The sequence below is a fragment of the Typopeltis vanoorti genome, chromosome 5 (assembly GCF_054136105.1).
Source record: "Typopeltis vanoorti isolate ZY-2024b chromosome 5, IOZ_Tvanoo_1.0, whole genome shotgun sequence".
Lineage (NCBI taxonomy): Eukaryota > Metazoa > Arthropoda > Arachnida > Uropygi > Thelyphonidae > Typopeltis > Typopeltis vanoorti.
In genome coordinates, this window is record NC_143553.1 from 68,978,188 (window position 1) to 68,996,537 (window position 18,350).

Genomic DNA, 18,350 nt, shown 5'->3' on the forward strand with positions numbered 1-18,350 from the left:
GATTTCTGCTTAGGACACAGACTAGTTATTACAAATACCACATTACAATATAGAAATGTGCACAAATTCTCATGGAGAGAAGATCCAAGGAATAATAAAAGTCTCACTATGTTATCGATGACAGCAATGTTTTCGATGTAGACTCAAGTAAAACACACATTATTCGAGAAAAAAATTAGAAGTCTGAAAACAAGAAACAAATCTTGGAGATGTTATGGCAAACCCTCAAAAAAACATTGATTGATTCAGCCAAAGAAGCATGTGGTGAGGCAGGTCTGCAAGGGTAGAAAAATCAGAACTCCATTGGGAACTTAGGAAGTTAAAGAGGCAATCAGACGAAAATAAGAAAGTATATCAAAAGTTCCTTGCAAGTTTCTTGTGCTCTTAGAGAATACAGCGAAAAATATAAGAAAGCAAAGTGTATAACTAGCCATACAAAAAGTCACAGGAAGCATTGGTAAGAACATAGAAAATAAATATCAGTAAGGTGGTAAAAATTCTGGAGACTATGGAAAACAATCCAAAATGGATGAAAGAGTACTGTAAAATGAATCAGAGATGATAAAGATGACATAAGAGTGAGAAAGTGAAAATAGTAAGCATATTATCTCGATCTGATAAAAATGAATTAAGAAGGGCTGTGATGGCTAACGATTTGATGCATAGGCTGTGTAGAAGGAATGGATGCCAAGTTTTTGAATGTGTGGAGTGAGTTTGAGGGAAGATTAGATTCATATAAGAGGGATGGTCTATACCTAAATGTGTCTGGCATCAGGAGAAAAACTAATAATTGGTATGAGACCTAACACAGAGAATCAGGGAAACTAAATTACAATGAGAAGAATGGTGAGAATATGAATGTAACAGCAACAATGTTATATAATTGTGCTTATGACAGGAATAGGTATTATCATGGAAATGATTGCGAGGAAAGAACAATATTGACTTTGAGTTGCAGTTAGAATTGAATGAGGTATAGGAAGATGGTTTGATGTTAAATCAGGTGCAAGGCAAGGGTGTACATTATCACCACTGTTATTCATCATCTATATGGTTCGCATGATGAAGGAGAGTCATGTTAAACCTGATATCAAAATTGGAGATATTAATCTCAGCTGATGTTATACTTCAAAATAAATCCATTATCAGTCTGCAGGATTCCCTGACTAAGATGAATAACTATTGTAATAAATTATGTATGAAAATCAGCAATAAAATAACAAAGACAATGAAAATTTGCATCCTGAATGGAGAAACCTATTTAACAAGTAAAACATTTTAGCTAGAACAAATCTGAAAAGACATCCCTAACTCAACATCACCAGAGTTAAAGATCAGTACTATCAACATAAGAAACCTGAATTGCAAAGAAATGGAGCTAGCTGAGGAATTAGATAAGTACCAGATTGACATAATAGGGGTGAATTGATGAGCCCATGTGGTTGCTTGATTTTCAAGAGAAAGACCTACTTGCCAAATTACTCCAATACACCCTTTGCAATTTGATTGTTAATTTCCTGTCTGGCCATTTACTACATATAATAGTGGATAGAATCCTTTCTTCAATTTCCTTTGAAGTTTCTCAAGACTCTGTATACTTTTGCCCACACCATTTCTCCTATTCATAAAGTGTTTCTACCACTAACCCCAAATCCCATCCATAGTTTAGCCAATGATAATACTCTCCATTGTTCTTTTTCACTTGCCAAACCATACAGTGCTCATATGATATATATATATATATATATATATCAGTGGCATCACATGCCCATTTCAGTTGGGTGTGCTGTCGTGCATAAACATCAACATGCGCTACAGTTTTACGTCAATTTGACTGTATGCATGGGCATGCATCCACAGAAAATTTTCCGGGGGGGGGAGCTTCGAGACAAATAATTACATCAATAAAGCATTTTCTGATGTAATTATCAATGTAAACTATAAATACAGTACATTCTTTTCATTTTACATTGATTTCAATGATCTTTAATTCTTGAAGAAAAAAAAAAGTATTCAGAATTAATACAGTTTTTAGCACAATTTCATATATAAAAAAAATTGACCAGCATATTTTATTAAAAATCAACTAATTAATTAATCACAAATCCTAAATTAAATTATTTCAGTTTAAAAGCAAAAAAAAATCATAAAACTAACAAGTAAAATAATATTAAATTACATACACTTACCTTTTAAAAATGTATTTTTCTGTTTAAATTTATTTCACTATAAATTTACACTTCACTCAGTGACTCGCTAGAAACAGAATGCAAACGAACTGGTCTAGCTGTTCACAAATCAGAAAAAGATGAACCAAAAACAGAAACACGTCTTTTATTGCAACAATAAAACACGTATTCTATGGCTACCCAGGCGTGGGCCAAAACAGGCCAACTCATAATAAAATTTTAAGACAGACAAAACTTTCCATGGCTGAGGGTTTAATGTTACATATCTCAATCACTTTTATGATTATAATTTTTTTTACTCGAGCCTGGGGGGGGGGGGAGTTTGTTATATTCCTGTTATATTTCCATAATTTCTCATTATCTGTCTTAAAGCAAAAAATCTAGTCCTGGCAACCCCTATATGAGAGTTGTCAAGTCCAGATTTGTAGAGAAACTTAGAGAAGCTTGTTCTCGTTAAATTCTAATTTAGAATTTAAATAATGGTCTTCCCTTCCTAGACTCTCTGATACTTATCTTTAGAAATATCTGTGGCATAATTAAAATTAATAACTTAACACGTATAAAACCAACAGTAATAACTTTAATCAATTAAAGGTACAAATATTTCATACTGAAAGTAACAGTACATCATCAGTGTAGAACAAAGTTAAAGGAATGGAATACAAAGTACAGAACAGTCTGTGGATTACTAATTAAAATTGTTGCTGTGTGCAAGAAAATTAATATTAATAAAATATTATTAAATAATTCTTAAAAACTATTTCTTATCTTATGCAACCATCAATGAAATAGTTTTTAAGAAGTATTTAATAATATTTTATTATTAAATAATAAATTTTCTGGCATGCGGCGACAATTTTAATTTCAATTTTAATTAAATTAAAATTTCATTCCATTACTTTAACTGTTTATTCTACACTGATGATGTACTGTTACTTTCAGTATGAAATATTTGTACCTTTAATTCATTCAAGTTATTACTGTTGGTTTTATACGTGTTAAGTTATTAATCTCTGATACTTAAACAATTAGACAATAGCAATTCTTGTTTAAAGAAAGAAAACCAATATAGCAAGATACATCAATGTGAAGTATCTCACTATATTGGTTTATAAGTTTCATCATACCACCCAAAAGTTGGATACTATCAAAACATTAATCCACTGTGCTCACTCTTTGCTCCACACATGCCCTATTACAGTTAACTGTTCACTATAGCAAACTTTTAGGGAATGCAAAAATAGCTTGTTATAGTGGTGGTTTGCTATAGTGAATTTCATTTACAACAGTACTACGTCTCTGGTGCTCTGGATGGGATTCTCTAATAATCTGCTATAGTGAGCAAGTTGGCATTCTGCTATAGTGAGAGTCAATTGTAACAAAAAGAATTACAATTCATCAAATCCACATTTCTTTCTAACGATTCTGACAAGTCATCCCACAAATAAAATAATAAGAATCTACAATCTAACAATCATTTTTCTACTTCTCTCCTAAAGAGATCTGTAGGAAGAGTTTCTATGACTTATGTCCAAAGTATCTTAGAGAAGACAGCTAGACCATTGCATTGTAAAAGTGATAAACCCCTTTTATCCAATATGTAAGTTAACCTTCTCCTTATCCTCTATGTGGATTATTATACTTTTGTCAAACATGAAAGTCAGCATTATCCTGCTTAGAACATCTAAGAGGATAAAGACTCCATTTAGTACCACAAGTCTGACATACTGCTCAGCATGTATTTCCTTTTGTCACAGAGTTCAAAGCAAAACAAAAATCTGATACATAAACTGTTTCCTATTATGAAGTTCTGCTTTATAGATCAAACTTAAACAGAAATTGCTGTCTTAAACTTTCCCAATTTTGGAAAGTAATTCTGATAAACACCCAACACTGAAAATATATCTGTTCTTTCATTGCTACTTGACTCTAATGGCATTTTAGATCAAGCTCTGCCTATAACATCACATATATCATAAGTTTTTATTGCTGTACATCTAACTTGAAATAGTATTCTAGTCAGTTCTACTTTCTATGGCATCGCTTCAGCCTAACTGTTTGAAATGAAGATGGTCATGTGACTTGGTTGAAAATTGAAAAGTCAATTTGTAAAATATTTTCATTATTTCTATAACTCATGTATTAATACATTTCCAAACATGCAACATGCTCTAAATAATTACCTTTTGACCTCTTGAATAATAGTCATCAATTCTGTTAAACTCTTGTTCTCTCTCAGGTTGGGGCCGCTGGTGCTTTAGAGTAGGACCTTTGGCTCCAAAATACCATGGTGCAGATGCTATATACTGGGGTATATGTGGATTTATATCCCTAAGTAGCAAGATAAAAATAGATTACTTTTATAAAAAAAAACCATTGTCTTATAAATTTGTTTAAAATATTTGTTTGCAGTACCAAAGAAGTAATAAATCTTAATTACAATTCAAATTTTCATTTTGTTTTTTAAATCTTAACTTCACTTTAAATTTCATATCTGGTTGTTTAGATTATGGCAAAGCAAATAAGACTATCACATCTGAAAACCACATGTGTTCTCAGGCCAGTTTACATAGTTTTTAAGGCAAAATAACCCTGTTATTCTCATATGAAACCAGCAATCTTAACTGAAATTTTATGAAATTCTATTACTCTACATGACCAATTCTCTATAACTTGTCTGCTGTATAACTTGAATTTTGACTTGTTAATCTGAACTCATTAAATTATAAATAAATCATTAAATTATACAATAATTTAAATCCTCCTCCTCTTTCCATCAAGGAGTAGAAGGCTAGCAAGAGTTTTCTAAAAACGTGTGATTATATGAATGCCTTTGAATCCTTTCAAACACACTGCTTTTAGTGAAGATGAGTTTTTTTTTTTTTTTTTTTTTTTTTTTTTTTTAATCAATGTTATCAGAGTTATCAGAATGTTATCCAAGTTGTTACCCAGGTAGATCCAATGTTGGGTATCAACCTGGATACTGAACGAACGAGGATGGGCTGGCAGTCTGGAATTTAGCGGACCAAATTGTATTCTTATTGGCTTAAACCAAAATACAAAATGATGGCACAACATGACAGAATTTCATGATGGCTCGGGCATCAACTGGTTAAACAAGGCACCTGTTATTTTCGCCAGGGAAGAATCATAGCAAACAGCGAAAAGTCAGCTACTGGAAGAAATCCAAAAACACACCCCAACTCAACATCCCCAGAGTTAAAGATTGGTATTATCACCATAAGAAGCCTGAATGGCAAAGAAATGGAGCAAGCTGAGGAATTAGATAAGTACCAGATTGACATAATAGGTGTGATTGAAACAAAAAAGACAAAAACTGGTGAGATCTTTCTGAGCAATAAATACAAAATGCTATATTCAAGCAATGAGAATCAAGGAAAAGAAGGAGTAGCCATAGTATTCAACATACAATATGAGGCTAATCTAAAGGGCAAGCAGTCTCAAGTAGAATGATGTGGGCAAATATCAGAATGGGGAACTGGACAATGAGACTTATTTGTGCCTACGGTTCCACAGAAGGTTCTACTAAGGTAGAAGTGGAGGAATTTTTTGAGGCTTTAGATAAAGCATCTGACACAATGAAAAAGGAAAAGTTGGTCCTTGTTGGGGATCTAAATAGCAGAGAAGGAAATGATTGTCAGACATACAAAAATATTTTGGGAAAATTTGAAGAAAAGAGCAAATCTAATAATAATGGCAAATATTTGTTGCATTTCTGCTCAGGACTTGGACTGGTTATTACTAACACCATGTTCCAACATAAAAATGTGCACAAATTCACATGGACAGAAGAGGCAAGAAATAAGAAAAGTCTCATTGACTATGTTATTGTTGATAGTGATGTTTTCTCCCTGGTGCAGGACACCAGAGTGTACAGAGGATTTGAAATTGGAAGTTATCACTATTTAGTCTTAAGCAGGATAAAATTGAATTTCATATTGAAAAGAATAACATGTAAGAAAGTTTTAAAGCGAATAAAAGTTGAGCAGCTCTCAGATGTGTACTGTAGAATAAAATACACAAAGATTATTGAAGAAAAAATGAAAGAGTTTGAGAACAGGATTCAGTGGCAAACTCTGAAGAAAACATTGATTGATTCTGCCAGAGAGGCATGCTGTGAGGTTGTCTACAAGGATAGAAAAATCAGAACTCCCTGGTGGACACAGGAAGTTAAAGAGGCAGTGAAGGAAAAGAAGAAAGCATATCAAAAGTTCCTGGCAAATAAGTCAGCTTGTGCTCTTAGAGAATACAGAGACAAATGTAAGAAAGCTAAACACTGTGTAAAACTTGCTAAACAAAAGTCATGGAAGCACTTTGGCAAGAACATAGAAAATAAATATCAAGAAGTTGGCAAAATATTTTGGAGGTTATTGAAGAAGCTTAGACAAAGACAAGGAAAGAATGCAGTAAAAGGAATTAGAGATGATAAACGTGATATGAAAACTGGAGAAAAAGATATACTTGACGTATGGAGTAATTACTTCGAGAAATTGCTAAATGAAACAAGCAGCGATAGCACAGTGGTAAAAAACACTCAACAGGCATACAGTCAGGAATACATATCCACACCACTTGAAGTAGAAAAAGCCATCAAAGGCTTGAAATGTGGAAAGGCAGCAGGAATATATGATATTTGACCAGAAATGCTGAAGTATGGTGGTATAAAAGTCTTGCAGTGGCTACACTGCATAGTTCATAAGGCCTGGACAGAGGGATGAATTCCTGCTGATTGGAGTAGAGCTCTAATTGTACCCATATATAAAAAGGGAAATAAAACTGAATGTGAGAATTACAGAGATATTTCCCTACTGAGTGTTCCTGGTAAGATATATGCAAGTATACTTGAGAAACAGTTGAAAAGAATTGTGGAAGAAAAGCTGGGTGAAGAACAAGCTGGATTTCAGGCCAAATAGAGGCTCAGATCAGGATCAGATCTTCACTTTATGACAAATAGTTGAGAAAGCATGGGGATATAACAAAGATCTGTATTTAAGTTTTGTCAATCTGAAAAAGGCATATGACAAGGTGCCAAGAGAGAAGTTGTTCAATACGCTACAGTTATATGGCGTTAATGGAACATTATATCAGGCAATACTTAGTCTTTATTTGAGTTGTAAGTCAGCAGTTAGAATTGAAGGAAGTTCAGGAAGATGGTTTAATGTTAAATCTGGTGTCAGACAAGGATGTACATTATCCTCTGTGTTATTCATTATCCATATGGATCACATTATGAAGTAAAGTGGTGTTAAATATGATATCAAAATGGGAGATGTTAATGTCAGCTCTTTGCTTTATGACAATGTTATATTTCTAAATAAATATGCTACAAGTCTGCAAGATTCCCTGACTAAATTGAATAACTGTTGTAATAGATATGGTATGAAGGTCAGCAATAACAAGACAAAGACAATGAAAATAAGCAGAATCATGGAAAATGTCAACTGTGTTTTTCCATTCAGAAATGGAAAACCTGTGGAACAAGTGAAACATTTCAGCTACTTAGCCACAGTTTTTAGTGAAGATGGTAATTTAAATATGGAAATAGACAACAGAATTAACAAAGCTGGTATGGTAGGAAGTCAATTGAATAAATTCATATGGAATAAGAGACAAATTATCGGAACACTAAATTAGCTGTATACACAAGACAGTGTTCAAACCAGTTTTAACTTATGGATCTGAGAGCTGGGTTAGAAGTAAAACACTTGACCAAAGACTAGAGACTGCAGATATGAGAGTCCTCAGAAAGATTAGAGGCATGAACAGATGGCATCAATGGCAATATCATATTAAAAATGAGGATATTAGGAAAGAACTTGAAATTGTCAGCATCCAGGAATGCGTTAACAGAGCTAATCTCAGGTGGTATGGTCACTTAAACAGAATGGGTGAGGAAAGATTAGCAAAACAAGTATTCTCTGCCAGGTTGACAAGAAAACGACCCAGAGGAAGACCAAGATATAGGTGGATTGATATGGTGCAAAGTGCTTTAGACGATAGAAATATAAGATCTGATAATGTTGGAGTCTTGACAAGTAACAGACTGATTTGGAGGAAAATTGTAGATAGGAAGTTAGTAATGATGTAAATTTTTCATGTAGTACTATCATATCCTGTACACCCCTTGTGGGTACATGACAGGAATTCGATGATAATGATGTTATCAGAGTTTCTCACTTTGTCTCTGGCATTTGTTATGATAACAATTTTATTTATGATATTCATGTTAGAAGAATAAAGAATATGTGAAAACTGTATTCAATAAATTAAAAAAAAAAAAAAACTAACAGTTGCAGGTGATGGAAATTATCTAATGATATGGGACATGCACTGTAACGTTTCATGGCAGCACAAAGACATCATGGAGTACATTCAACTAGTGTGTTCCTGTGTAATCTAGTTCATATTCTTTTACTGGAAAGAAAAAAGAACCCTCGATAATTCTCACTTTATACCTATTTCTACCTCTCTTTCCAGTTATCTAACTAACCACCTTCTTTTCTTTTTACTTTCCTCCTTCACCATGTTAGTCATCCTTCACCTCTGGGATTCATGTCAAAACCATCCACAAAATTTCTCTCGTGTCCATTCTTAGCTAATAGCCAATAACTTTAATGTGTGTCTTTTATTTTTAATGACAATAGTTTTTTTTTTGTTTATTTTGTTTTGCCTTTTCATAAACTTATATGTTTAAGCTGTGGTTAAAATATTTTTAATATTTTATGCAAACACTTTGAAAACTATTTCATTTGGCTTCCCATTTTTTTTAAATTTCCATATCTCTAATCCACATAATAAAAATGTCTTCAAAGATATTTATTATGAATTTATTGTAATATTTGGATGATTTCTGCAAATTATTCAATCTTCTAAAAGCTTCAATTGCTTCTGTCAAAGTTTGTGCTATATCCTTGTCAATTCCACCTTCTGTATTAATATTAGCTCCTAGGTATGGGGAATAATGCTGAAGTAGCTAAGAAAAACTCTTAGCTACTTCTGCAATTTTAATAACTTTCTGGCATCTGCTATTCAATTTAAGAGCCTCTATTTTATTCATATTAAGTCCAACATTTTTCTGCTGCCTTACACAATCTTCTGATTCTGCTTATATATCAGAATGTTGTGATTATATTAAAACTGTCACACCAAATCTTATCTCAGACTATTCTAATGTTGTTGCTATGCAATTACACAGCATTTACTTTCTTTACACATTTTTTTCTCTTATTCTCACATCTCATCAGGAATTCTGTACCTTTTAATAATTATTCATAATGTTCTCTCTATTAATAATCTCTTTATCAATTTAGGATAAGGTTCTAAACTTTATATTCTGTTCAATTATATTCCTTAAAGGAATGATGTGATGCAAGGTCTTCCAACTATTCTAAAACCTGCTCATACCTTTTCTATTTCAATTTTAATAATATTCTTAATATCTTTCCTATATCATTTTTTTTTAAAATTCAAACTTCAAACTTTTACAAAAACTATTTGGAAGTTCTGATAATAGGTTACTTCCTCTCCAATTTTTACATTTAGAGAAATTGCTTTTCTTTGGAATTATGCTTTCATTGCTTATTTCCATTATATAGATACATCTTTTCACTAGCACTTCATTAAAAATCATCTGCAATTTATCAGCAGCAATTTATTTAATTATCTTTAAGCATTTCCTTAATTTACATGAAAAACCTTCACATAAAATCACCAATGACCAAAAGTTTAGGCCACAAAATGGCTTTTGATAATAAATACAATGACAATTCACAAAGCATGTAACCAGAATATTAAACCATTTGATTATCATTTCCTTGAAGTTATTGGTTATTGCATCATAATCATTTCCTTGAATCTGTACTCAATGAGTTTACAAGGGAGTAACAAAATTTCATCACTAGTTTCCTATCAGCCATTTTCTTTTGAATTTATTCTGTCATTCTGAAGTCACTTGTTTGATAAATGTTACTTTTCCATTTCTAGAACATCGATCTGAAACCCGGCTTTTTGCTTTGGCATCTTCACTATTTCATCTTCCAATCTAGTTAAACACATTATCTTGGATTCTCTCTCCTTATATCTTTAAATATTAGTAACGCCAAATTACATTCTAATAGACCCTCTTGTAGCTGTCGGTTTCAATGATGCCATTCGGGTGGAAAGACCTGGGTTCAAATCCTGTCTAGGACACGAAGAACCTTTATCAGGGCTTAAATAAGGTGATTAAGTTGGTCTCACATGGAGGTGGCAGAATTTTTTTCCTAGAAATTCAAGTTTTTCATAATGCATACAGGCCAACCAGCCAGGAGAACACATGCAATTTACATACATAATATACTATAGAGATGGCACTTAATACCTTATCTGGAACAATGGTTAGAAAATCTAAGGATGCTTCAGACAGTCATAGGCATTTAAGAACCTGTTAAGAACTGTGCATTCTAATATGAAGCAGTAACAGTGGTGAGACTGAAAAACTACTCAAATCTAATGGCCTAAATCAATAAAGAAGTGTATGTATCAATTTAGCATTCAGTCATACATGAGTATTTTTTCTGCTGTTATATACGTTTCTTGATATTTTACGAAATCTAATTTTCATTAGTGGCAGGGAATATTACTTATACATTTGAAATAAAAATGTCATAGATTTTTGGTTTGTAACCATCTGGGATGAGTCTTAATTAGATACAGAATCAAAACAGCAAACCTTATCCAACTAGAAGATACAATTACATAGTGCTGTACCAAAAGTCAGTTTACACACTAAGCCATTCAAGGGCTGTCAACTGAATGGTCGCATTTGAAGATTGGATAATAGAGAGAGATCACTGTACATACACTCAGGGGGGGAGAGGTATACAGAAATAAATATGAGTCTTATGAACAACAAAAGAAACTTCATTTTATGAAGCCTGATATCCTATTTCATCTTGAACCATCACTGTCTTTTGATTTAAGCCAATATAAAACACAATTTGGTCAGCTGAATTCCAAACTGAGAGCTCATCTTGTTTAGTATCCAGGAATATACCCACTAACAGGATGCACAAGAAAGTGAGAATCATACATTAGGTCAGAAGCCCCAGTTGGTTCTTCTCTACATTCCATAAGAGATGCGAAGGTCTCCTTCTAGTTATCTAGCTCCCCCCCCCCATGCAATTCCATGTATCCTGTACACCTCTTGAGGATAACATATCAGGTATCTTTATTATTATCTGACCTCCATGGAGTCAAAAACTCATTGTGAGAGGTAGACACTATTGCACACACTGCTCATCCAACCATGCCTTAAACTGATTCAATGTGTCTACATTCACAGCGCACTCAGGCAATGCATTCCACTCACCAACCACTCTCCATGCAAAGAACACTCCTCTGCTGACACCCTCCTTATACAGTTTCCTGCAATGGTCTCTTGTTCTACCCCCCCCCCCTTCTCCCATTCTATGAAAAATCTCTTCCATATCAACCTGATAACAACCCCTGACTAGCTTATATGTCTCAATCATATCTCCCTCCCCTCTTCCTCCTATTCATGAGGTGTTGCAATTTACATTCTCTCAACCTGTCCTCATACTCTACATCTCAAAGACCACTGACCACCTTTGTGAATCTTCTCTGGACCCTTTCTAACATACCCTCATCACTATGAAAACTTGGCCAAATCTGTGCAATAATCCATATGAGGTTTGATCAAGGTCTTATAGAATGGCATCATAGCCTCTTTATTTCGGCATGTCAGGGGCCTCTGCATCATTGCCATTATCCGATGTGATGTCTTCACAACTTGTGCAATGTGGCCCTGAATTTCAGGCCCTTGTCCACTACCGCCACCCCCCACCAGATCTCTCATCTCCTCTACCTCCTTTAAAGTTTCCCCAAGTGTATACTTTGCATCCCATTGTTGCTTACCAAATTTCAAAACCTTACACTTTGCAACACTGAAATGACAGTTACACTTATCTGCCCATTCATATAATCTATTCAAGTTTTCCTGTAAGGCCATAACATCTGCTTGACTCCCTCAATTTTGCATCATCTGCAAACAATTGCATATCACATTTTTAAACCCATCCCATTATCAATAATATACAAACTGAACAACAATAGTCCCAAAATTGACCCCCAGTGGCACACCACTAGTGATCTTCCTCTTTCAGGATACTGCATTCCCATATACAACTTTCGGATACCTATCTGATAGCCAGTCACTGATCCAACTCAGAAGTCTGTTATCCAATCCCATCTGTTTCAATTTATTTAATAGCTTGCTGTGTGGGAGCCTATCACAAGCTTTTGCAAAATCCAAGTAAACCACTGTATATGCATCTCCCCTGTCCAAGATATTTTTCACCTTGTTATAGTACATAAGTAAGTTACTAAAACATTATCTCCCTTTAACAAACCCATGCTGATAACCACAGAGAAAATTGCTGTTATATACCCATTTCTGTATCCTACTTCTCACCAATCTCTCTCTCTCTAGTACTTTCACCATGACTCTAGATATACAGATTGGCCTATAATTTGTAGCTACAGCCTTATCACCACCTTTATGCAGTGGAACAATTTTACCTTCTTTCCACTCCCTTGGAACCTGTGCCATTGTAAGAGTCTTATTAAACAGGCATGTAAATGCCACTGTCAATTTCCTGGAACATTCCCTTAAGACGCATGGTGATATGTCATCAAATCCTATTGCCTTAATGACATCATAATTATTTATTTTTTAAAATACCTCCTGCTCACTCACGATTAAGCCATCCTCTCCTATATCTTCTACACTAATGTTCCTCATGATTCCACCCTGATAAGGATGAAATACCTTTAAAAATTGATCACCGAATACCTCAACAATGTCTTCTGCAGTTACCATTTTCATCCATTAACATCACCTTACCATACTCATTCTTCCTTCTAGACACCACATATCGAAGAAACCCTCTAGGGTTTTCCTTCACCTGATTTGTAAATTTCTACCTACTGCACTTTTGTTTTCCTTACTAACTCTCTCCTGGCTTGTTCTTTATACTCTTCATGTAACTGATTATTACCATTATACATCTTGTACTACCTACAAAGTACCTTCTTCCAGATTTCATACTTAAGCCCTCTCCAAACTCATTCATCCATTTTACACCTACTTTATTCAGCCTTTTGGCCTTTGGAATACATTCACACACTGATGCTGTTATGTATAGGTTACATCAACAGTCACAATATGAGCCAAACAATTTGCACCTGATTTCTCAAAATTACCTCAAATCCCTTGAGATGACAGCACACATTTTCTCTTTTGGTCGTCATTCAAACATTTGGGGACCCACTTCGCTGAGAGCTTCTACATGTCCAGGTGTTAGTGGATAATGACCCTGACTTGTTCCCTGGATATCACCAGTCTTTGCAATGTTTGTGGCTGGTATTCGTCTATCATCAAGGATCATGGCATGCACTGCATCAATGTATTTAGGTGTGATTGCTGTGGAAAGTCTTCCTGAGCTGTGACATCTGTTGTCTCAGGATGCCCAGTTTTAAACTTGGCCATACAGCTGGTAACCATTGGATATGCTAGGGAACAGTTCCCTACCGTCTCACACAAAATTTGGTGAATCTTAGTTGTGGACTTTTCTTGCAGCATGAAAAACTTGATGATGGCCTGCACCTCTGCATTTTCAAATTTCTTCAAAACCTCGAACATGTCTTCTTATACATCTCAAAAGAAAAAAAAACAAATTATTACAAATTGATGAAACATGGGAGTTAAAGGGTTTCAAGATATGTTCTTTCTTGTGGTTACATCAGTTGCTTTAATATCATTTTTTGTTCTAGGCGTTTATCAGAACTTTTCAGCCCCACCCCCTCATATTCAAGAGGTCCATATTATTATTAACAGGATAGTGGAAGGTGGTTTGGTAGTTGTTAATTTTTTCTGCATCATTTTCTTGTTTGTATTCTAAAGAAGAAGTACATAATACAATGGTATTTCAACATTGTTTTATTATTAATTTCTATGGATAAGATTTAGTTTCTAGACTGAAGGCTGAGTTGTTACTATGGTAACAACTCAGATGTTTTGATGTTATCAGATTCAACACTCTCAATGTCTTCTCATCACAAGTGGTTTCAGTTAATTATCTCTTAATAACTGTATAACCTCCATTTCCATCTTGCCATATGCCCTTTCCTACTTCTAATTTATATCTCCATAGTTCATGTCCCCCATGATAATTGCTTGGTCTGCACTCATTGTGCTAATCTGTCGATGCACGGCATCATCATCTTCCTGTGAACCCCATTCTTTGGCCTATAGCAGCAGCAGCAACCAACAATATATTTTGTCCTAATGACTGCTATCTCAACCAGATAGACTTAAATGAGCCATCTCCATCAAATTTAAAATCCTCCTTAACTTCTTTTTTTTTTCTTTTTTTTTTTGATGGTTGAGATTCTTCAGCTCTCACTCATAATATCTCTCCTCCTGTCCTATTCCTACACTCTCTGAAAATACAATACCCATTACATTCTATACCTGTAACTATATCATTATCTGTCAACAAAGTCTCGCTGATGCCAATAATTTTTGGCTTAGTAAGTCGAGCTGCTAAAAACTCCTTCCTCTTATTTCTTTTTATTATTATTACTTCTGGCATTCATATACATATATTTCAAATTCACTAACTTAATTCATAATTAAGAGACAACTGTTTCCATTTCAATGATAGCGCCAGCTCATTTGCTTCAATATAAAGACTTTGAGTGAGTGATGTGCAAAAGGCACCAGTAGCTATGTGTATACCTTGATGATAGATGGGATCCAACCATCGCAGGTTACTTTATCTTGCAGAACCACAGATTTGAGACCCATAATCCAGCTTTGAACATATAACTGCATGATAAAGACAAAGCAATGAAGATCGATCAACACCCCACTCAGTAGATGATAGAGTGTGAAGGAAGTTTAATGCTCTCTTGCACTTTTCTCTTAGTTGACAATTGTGTGCAAGGAATGTAAGTTTTCTGTCAAAGATGAGTTCCAAGAACTTGGTTTCTGAAGCAACTGGAATAATAGTTTGTCCCATTCTTAATTCAGGATCTGGGTGAAGAGTGCATTTTCTACAGAAGCGTACAAAGACATTTTTTCTGTTGAAACCCTGAACCCACTACCAAGAGCCCATAGAGAAACATGATCAACTACTTGTGAAGTTGTCTTTCAATTACCCTCATGTTATGAGAGTGACAGTAAATTGTGAAGTCATCAACATATAGAGCACTGTCTACAGTGGAAGGTGGCTGTTCAGTGATTGAGTTACCTTTGATAGCAAAAAGTGTCAAGACAGAGCCTTGGGGAACACCCTGTTCTTGAAGATATGGTTGAGATAGCATACTTCCCATTCTGACTTGCAAAGTTCACCTGGACAGAACGTTTTTAATAAATACAGGAAGGTGTCCACTGAAACCCAGGTTATAGAGCTCTTTGAATATGCCATATCTCCAGACTGTGTCATAAGCCTTTTTTCCATGTCAAAGAAAACTGAAACAAGATGTTCTTGCTTCAGAAATGTATCTCTTATACAAGTTTCTATATGAACCAAATGGTCTAAAGTTGAACGATGTCTATGGACACCACACTGTGTATTGGAGAGAAGATCATTGCATTCTAAATATGAGAAGTCTGGCATATCCCGCATACATACAAATCGGCCCTTCAGAACACACGCAATTTACAGACAAAAATTACTAGTTGTGGTGGTGTTGGAGGTGGGCGGTAGATGGCGTTGATTCGTAGTAGAGGTAAGGTGTAGAGACAGTTGAAGATGTCCTCCCGCGATGAGTCTTCGGACTCCTTGGAGGTATCAGGAATAATAATAATAAAATTTATCATTTTTTCTAATATTTTACAAAGACAGCTGGTAAGAGCAGTAGTTGATAATTATTTGCTTGTGTTGGATATTTTCCTGGTTTTGGGATAGCAATGACAACTGACTTATGTAAAGAATCCAGAAACTCTTCCTTTGCAAGTATTCTGTTGTATATTAAAAGAAGGAGATCCATAGAAAATATGGTTGATGTTTATCATTTTGTAATGGGTGTCATCAAGCCCTACTGCACTAGGGTGAGATAGTAGAAGAGCTCTTTTTAGTTCTTTCTTAACAAATGGCTGATTGTATGGATCAAACTCACTGGTAGAAAAATTAGCATTTGTTTCTCTTGCTGCTCTTTCAGTATTAAAAATTCAGGAGGATATGAAGGTTGTCGAGATTCTGGCAAAATTTTCTCCCAAAGTGTTTGAAATAACTTTGGGATCAGCAATAACACTTCCATTATGGTCTAAGATAGACAAACGACATGTTCTATATCTATCTTTCATTTTCTGGATTTTATCCCATACAATTTTTGCACTGGTCATTTGATTAACTGATGTGGTAAATTGGATCCATGATTGTTTTTGACTCTGACGTCTCACATAACATGCTTTGGTCCAAACACATTTAAAAGTTGTTAAGTTTCATGTGGTTGGGCATCTATGAAATATTCTGACATTCTGGGTTTCATGAAGGCCTTGGATAGAGTGGAAATCGAGATGATGTTTTCGGGATGGAGGCTGATACTGCCTGTATAATGCACTCTGTTATATACTTTAACCACTTCATTGATAGGTGTTTGACTGATGGTATCAGCATGAAATATTGCAAGATGAGAAAACATGTTCTAGTCAGCCTGGTCCATTTTCCATATGGGTATTTGTTGGGATGAACATAGTTCCTGTGAAGACATTGTGCAAAGAACAGAAAAGTGATCACTTCCATATATCTTCTCTTCAACGTCCCATATGAGCAGTGGAAGAATTGAAGGGGAGCAGACTGTAAGATTAATTGCAGAATATGAGTGGATAGGCATATGGAAGAAAGTACTGAGTCTATTATTCAAAAGGGAGAGATCATTATTTCCAAGAATTCTTTCAATGAATCGACCTCGTCTATTTACCCACAGAGTATTATGACAATTAAAGTAATCCATCAGAAGTATGGGTTAAGGCAGCTGGAAGATAAGGTTATCAAGATCAATTTCATTTAACTTGCCACTCAGTGGTAAATAAATTAAATTGAACATACTATAGTAAGAAATCCCACAGAGAGCCAAATCGCTACTGCTTCCAGAGCAGTATTAAGTTGGACATGATGGAAAGGAATGTGACTATCCATTACAATAGTTACTCCTCCATGAGCAGGACCACCTCCAGTTCTGTTCCTGCATACAACAGTGAAATTCCTTAAGGTAGGGTCCTCATTGGGTCTCAAGTATGTTTCCTGTAGACAGACAGACAGACAGAAACAGGAAGGTTTGTGTTTCTGCAAAATCTTGATATCATCTATATTCTGGCAAAACCCACAACAGTTAAACAGTAAAAATTTTCCTATTGTTTTGGCTTTATAGACTTGACTGGTTTTCGAGAGGTTGAGGGCTTACCCATGTCCAGTTTATATTTATCAATTTGTAAAACACATTGTTGTAAAACTTACAATAATATAAAACACATTGGAGATGTGTTTTACATTATGGGTAATACTACGGATAGTGATCAGAGCTTACTCCACCTTTACTACGAGTTTCCCCTGTCATGAAAGGTTTGCTTATGCTTGGATCCGCCAAAACTTTTATAATTTCTATATTCGGCATGAAACTCTTGTAGTTTCTCTGAAACTCTCGCAGTTTCTCTATTCAGCTTTGAAATAATGTTGGATTCAACATCCACTTAATTTGAATAATTTTGCATTGCCGAAATGAAGCCTTTTGGCTCTCTTTTTCAGTAATTCTTGATGGCTTTTGTGATGTGACACCTTTTTTACTTATAGTATAAGTAAAAAAAGTTTGAGACTTATACTTTACCAACTCGTATGGTAAGGTGTAAGTTCTGCATCACTTCAACCTGAGTATTTATTTACATTTGGGTCTGGCTTCCACTGATGAGACCTCAATAAAGATCAAAACCGGTCTGGTTAGTGACCCACCCCCCAATAATGTAGAACATCATATATGTCTGGGTAATACTAAGGATAGTGATCAGAGTTTAGTCCACCTTTACTACGAGTTGCCCTGTCGTGAAAGGTTTGCTTATGCTTGGATCCGTTGAAACTT

At 34.8% G+C, this 18,350-nt stretch overlaps 1 protein-coding gene across 6 annotated transcripts in view; it reads right to left on the reverse strand.

Moving 5' to 3' along the window:
• The window catches only part of Slu7 (Pre-mRNA-splicing factor Slu7), a 221,456-nt gene that overhangs the window by 173,369 nt on the left and 29,737 nt on the right, over window positions 1-18,350 (reverse strand). For all 6 annotated transcript variants that reach the window (XM_090392500.1, XM_090392499.1, XM_090392498.1 and 3 more), the window contains exon 3: window positions 4,373-4,520. In XM_090392500.1, coding sequence (XP_090248626.1) covers window positions 4,373-4,520 — 148 coding nt within the window. The remainder of the gene's footprint in view (window positions 1-4,372; window positions 4,521-18,350) is intronic.